General features: G+C 33.8%; 1 protein-coding gene across 6 annotated transcripts in view; it reads left to right on the top strand.

Moving 5' to 3' along the window:
• Positions 1-4769, top strand: part of TENT2 (terminal nucleotidyltransferase 2) — a 60512-nt gene that overhangs the window by 32407 nt on the left and 23336 nt on the right. For all 6 annotated transcript variants that reach the window (XR_002823741.1, XM_004374466.2, XM_004374465.2 and 3 more), the window contains 2 exons: positions 1138-1207; positions 4363-4439. Coding sequence is in view for 5 of the 6 variants with exons in the window: in XM_004374466.2 (XP_004374523.1) it covers positions 1138-1207; positions 4363-4439 (147 nt within the window). In the remaining variant the exon portion in view is untranslated. The remainder of the gene's footprint in view (positions 1-1137; positions 1208-4362; positions 4440-4769) is intronic.

The following is a 4769-nucleotide window of genomic DNA, read 5'->3' as shown; positions in this document are numbered from 1 at the left end:
GAAAGAAAAGAATCACATGATCTTCTGTATTGATGCAGAAAAGGCATTTGACAAAGTCCAACACCCATTCCTGATAAAAGCTCTCAATAAAACAGGTATAGAAGGGAAATTTCTCAACATAATAAAGGGAATCTATGCAAAACCAATGGCCAACATCATTCTTAATGGAGAGAGGCTGAAAACGTTCCCCTTGAAAACAGGAACAAGACAAAGATGCCCTTTATTACCTTAAGTAAATTTTTAATAGCTATTATTAGAATCATAAAATTTAAAAAATGGAGAGGACCTTAGAGATCATCAAATGACTTTTTTTTTTTTTTTTTAAATTACTGTTTTAAAGTGGCTGGTGATTAATGGGTTTGGGTTTAGTAACTTGTCTAGGGAGTATAGTTTGTTGGTGCCGGAAGCTGTACTTGGAACTCAAAACTTTGAACTCCTAATGTTTTTTTTTTTCCATTAAAATTCACTGAATTCCTACACATAATTTCCATTTTGAGGCTTGATTTATTTTATGATTTTGGTGGTAAAAACATTATAACAAAATTTTTAGTTTTTTAAAAATCTGTTTTTCCTTTATTTAAAATTGAGGAAATTGCTCATTTGGGAAAGGTTTATAGAGTTTCTTCTTTATACATTGCTGTGTTTTCCTGATTTTCTACAATGAACATGTATTACTTTAAACTCAGAAAAAAAATCTTCAAAAGTTTGATGGAATGAAAAAAATAGATATTTATGTGTTTTTCCTCTTAGAGATTTATCTTACTTGTACACTCCCTCCCACCATGTATCATGTTGCAGGCATTTTCACACTTAAAGTTCTTTGTAAATGTTATTTTTATAGCTACATAATATCTCATGTGCTGTACCAGAGTTTTAGATATCCTCCCGTTGCTGGCCTAGATATAAAGTTATTAGACTGCATTTCTGAAAATAACCTTAATAAAAAGCCATCTTAAAGACTAGACCTTCCAGTCATAGAAGAATTCGGTGATATCCTCATTTCTTTGTCTTCTTTCTTAAAGACTACAGTTTAATTGTTTCAACTTAGTAAAGTACAACTTTTTAAAAATGTGCATTGTAGCACTATGAATTTAAGGAAGATTTATAGGTATTCACATTTTACTGTTTATGTTTTAGCTGGCTACATTGAGAGACCTCAACTGATTCGAGCAAAAGTGCCAATTGTTAAGTTCAGGGATAAAGTCAAGTAAGTAATTATTGAACTCCCCTTTTTCATTTGCTTTAGATCATTTTTAGATATTCATGTGATGTACATAATTGAGAAATGTATGCTACAGTGTAATAACTTTGTCAGTTTTTAGAAATCACTTGATTTGGTCTTTGAAATGATGAGCAATTCTTCCTCATACTTAACTACTAGTTATTGTGCTTGACATTTTGAGTTTTTGAAACTTTATCCAATTTAAAGAATGTATGTATACGTATATATATTAGATTTTTAAGTGATCTAGAATCTTTTGGCATCTACTCTTTCGCTAAAAACAAAAAACAAAATTGTAAGAGAAGGATATTATTACGTATAAAAAGGCCTTTGTTTTTTGGAAGGAGGATTTCACTTCTGTTCTTACACAAATTCTGGTTTACAAATAAGCCAGCTGGTGCTTAGAATGAGTGGTAAGAAGATAAGGTTATCTCTTCTGTTCCATGTCCATATGATCAATTAGCTTTATTCAGCTCCAGATTCATAGATTTTGTCTTTTACCCCAGACACTCATCTTTTCATACGTGTGATTGCTTATAATGGTATCTGATGAAAATAGGGATTTTGATACATTGTTTCATCTTTGTTTTAGAGAGAGGTGTTATTTGGTAGTTTCTAAGATCCTGCATGGTTTACACGCTAAAATTATGTACATAGTTCTTACTTAGGGGTTTCTGTGACAATTTTACTTCCTTTGCTTTTTTGCACACATTCACAATTTCCACTCTAATTCAGTTTGGAAAGTCTTGGTGTTAGCCAAAAGTTGAATTGCATATCCTAGAGCCCTGGTGGTGCAGTGGCTGAAGAGCTATGGCTGCTAACCAAAAGGTTGCAGTTCGAATCCACAAACCTCTTCTTGGGAACCCTATGGGGCAGTTCTACTATGCCCTGTAGGGTCGCTATGAGTTCGAATTGACTCGATGGCAATGGGTTTGGTTTGATTTGGAGGTACAGATAAACTGGGACTTCTAGTAGTTGTAAACTGTACTGCAGAGGTAGTAGAGTCTTTAAATCCATCTATTATAACTAAGAAGGAGCCCTGGTGGTGCAGTGGATAAGCACCACTAATCGACATACTAACTAAAAGATTGGCAGTTCATACCCACCAGCGGCTCTGCAGGAGAAAGGTGTGGCAGTCTGCTTCTGTTAAGATTACAGCCTTGGAAACCCTATGGGGCAGTTCTACTCTGTCCTATAGGGTACCTATGAGTTGGAATCAACTTGACGGCAATGGGTTTGGTTTTTTTTTTTTTTTTTTTTTTTTAACTGTAACTAAAGGAGCTCTGGTGGCGCAGTGGCTAAGCACTCAGCTGCTAACTGAAAAGTTGGCAGTTTAGAGCCACCAGCTGCTCCATGGAAGAAAGATGTGACACTCTACTTTTGTAAAGATTACAGCCTTGGGAACCGTATGGGGAAGTTCTGCTCTGTCCTCTAGTGCCTTTGTGAGTGGGAATCCACTCGACGGCAGTGGGGGATTATAACTAAATGTAACTAATTTAATTTTATACGTAACGTATCTTTGAGCTAAAGTTGAAACCTGGAAAATTAAATAACTGATGTGAAAATTCTGCTCATTTCCTGAATGCATATTTTAATAAAGAAATGACGTATTTCAAGGCTATTTACCAGTGAAACTACCCTGTACTTAAAAAATTGGAGCAGAGTGTTTAACTCAGATCTCTCTGATCCTTTCTAAACTTCCCTTTACTTTCTGCAAAATCTGTGGACATTGTTAATGGATACACCTATAATTTGGAAAACTATTAGGAAACAAATTTACTAAAATGCTTTTCAGAGATTTTTGTAAGTAATCATGCCAGTGGTAGATTATTTAAAATACAGCATATATTAAATATAATAGTTTTCTTAACATTTAATGTAATAGGCCATATTCTACTGCTTGAAAAATCTATTTTTTACATCTGAGTTGATCATATGCTTTGTATGTGAAATTTTCCAAGTCATTTATATACTGCCTCATATAGTAGAATAATTGATCCTACTCTGGTGGCATAATCTCATTAATATACCTTTTGGAAAATACTGTGGAGCATCATCTTGTCCAACATAGTAAACTCATTTATTTAAGAACTAATTTTTAGTTTCCCTTCATAGAAGGCAGGATATATAATATATAGTATACATTATAGTACATATTGTATATATGTATATATATTTGCTAGAATATATAAAAACAAACAAACAAACCCGTTGCCATCTAGTTGATTCCAACTCATAGCGACACTATAGGACAGAGTAGAGCAGCCCCATAGGATTTCCAAGGAGCGGCTCGTGAGTTCGAACTGCCGATCTTTTGGTTAGCAGTTGAGCTCTTAACCACTGTGCCACCAGGGCTCCAAGGATCTATAACATGTAATAAAATATAGGTAGCTCCTGCCTTTTGGAAATTAATGTGTTCTCAGTAACGTATTTTAATTGATGAAATTTGATGTGTATTTATATTGAGGGGTTTGTTGTCAACACAATTATGATTAAACAAGTTGCTCTTCATTTTAATGAAGGATATAATACCCAGAATATAATTATTGCCCCTTTTTCCCTTAACTTGTTCGTTGCATGATGCTTTTGCTTTCAAAGCAGTATCCCTTGTGTTATTTATTTGTTTGATCATTATAGCTAAATTTCGCGTGGTATAATAATTTGCCAGACTTTTTGGAGCAAACATAATGTGTAGACAGAGCCTTTATTTTTTTCTCCTGTACTTTATTTGGCTTCTTATTTCCATTTTTTAAAAAGTAAATCATGCTACAGTTCCAAATTATTTGAGAATATATAACTTAGTTGGATAGCTTGCTCAGAAATGTTTTTGGCCATGCAATATTGCTTATTTGGAAAAGATCGCAAGATTTTAAAATTTATTTTGTCAAGTAATTGGAGCATTACCAGTACATTATAGATCTTTCAACAGTAGTTTATTTTATATTAATATACACCAAATCATTTTAAAATGATATCCTGAGTATGTATTCATTCTTATTACTTTACTGCCTCATTTAAAAAACACAGCTCTTTGGACTGGGGGCTCATACTGTTTTGCATCATTAGATGGGTGGGTATTAATTACTGGGGAGTTAGTTTAGTTTGTACTAGAGCTAAAGTTTTGTTTCGTCTTTTAATAGTTGTGTGGAGTTTGACTTGAATGTAAACAATATTGTCGGAATAAGAAACACATTCCTTCTCAGAACTTATGCATACCGTAAGTTTTTGGTTTATTTCCAAATAATTATTCCTTATTACTTTTTCTTTTTTTTTGTATTGTACTTTAGGTGAAGGTTTACAGAACAAATAGTTTCTCATTAAAAAGTCTGTACCCATATTGTTGTTATGACGTTGGTTAACAACCCTACGACATGTCAGCCTTCTCCTTTCTAAGTGACTTCCACTGAGATAAAAGGATGTCTGGGGGCCATACTCTCAGGGTTTCTCCAGTCTTTTTCAGGCCAGTAAGTCTGGTCTTTTTTTGTGTGTGTTAGAATTTTGTTCTACATCCTTCTCCAGCTCTGTCCAGAACCCTCTGTTGTGATCC

Source organism: Trichechus manatus, unplaced genomic scaffold (genome assembly GCF_000243295.1).
Source record: "Trichechus manatus latirostris isolate Lorelei unplaced genomic scaffold, TriManLat1.0 scaffold00029, whole genome shotgun sequence".
Classification (NCBI taxonomy): Eukaryota; Metazoa; Chordata; class Mammalia; order Sirenia; family Trichechidae; genus Trichechus; species Trichechus manatus.
The sequence above is the reverse complement of the archived record's forward strand: the minus strand, read 5'-3'. Positions and strand labels throughout refer to the sequence as shown.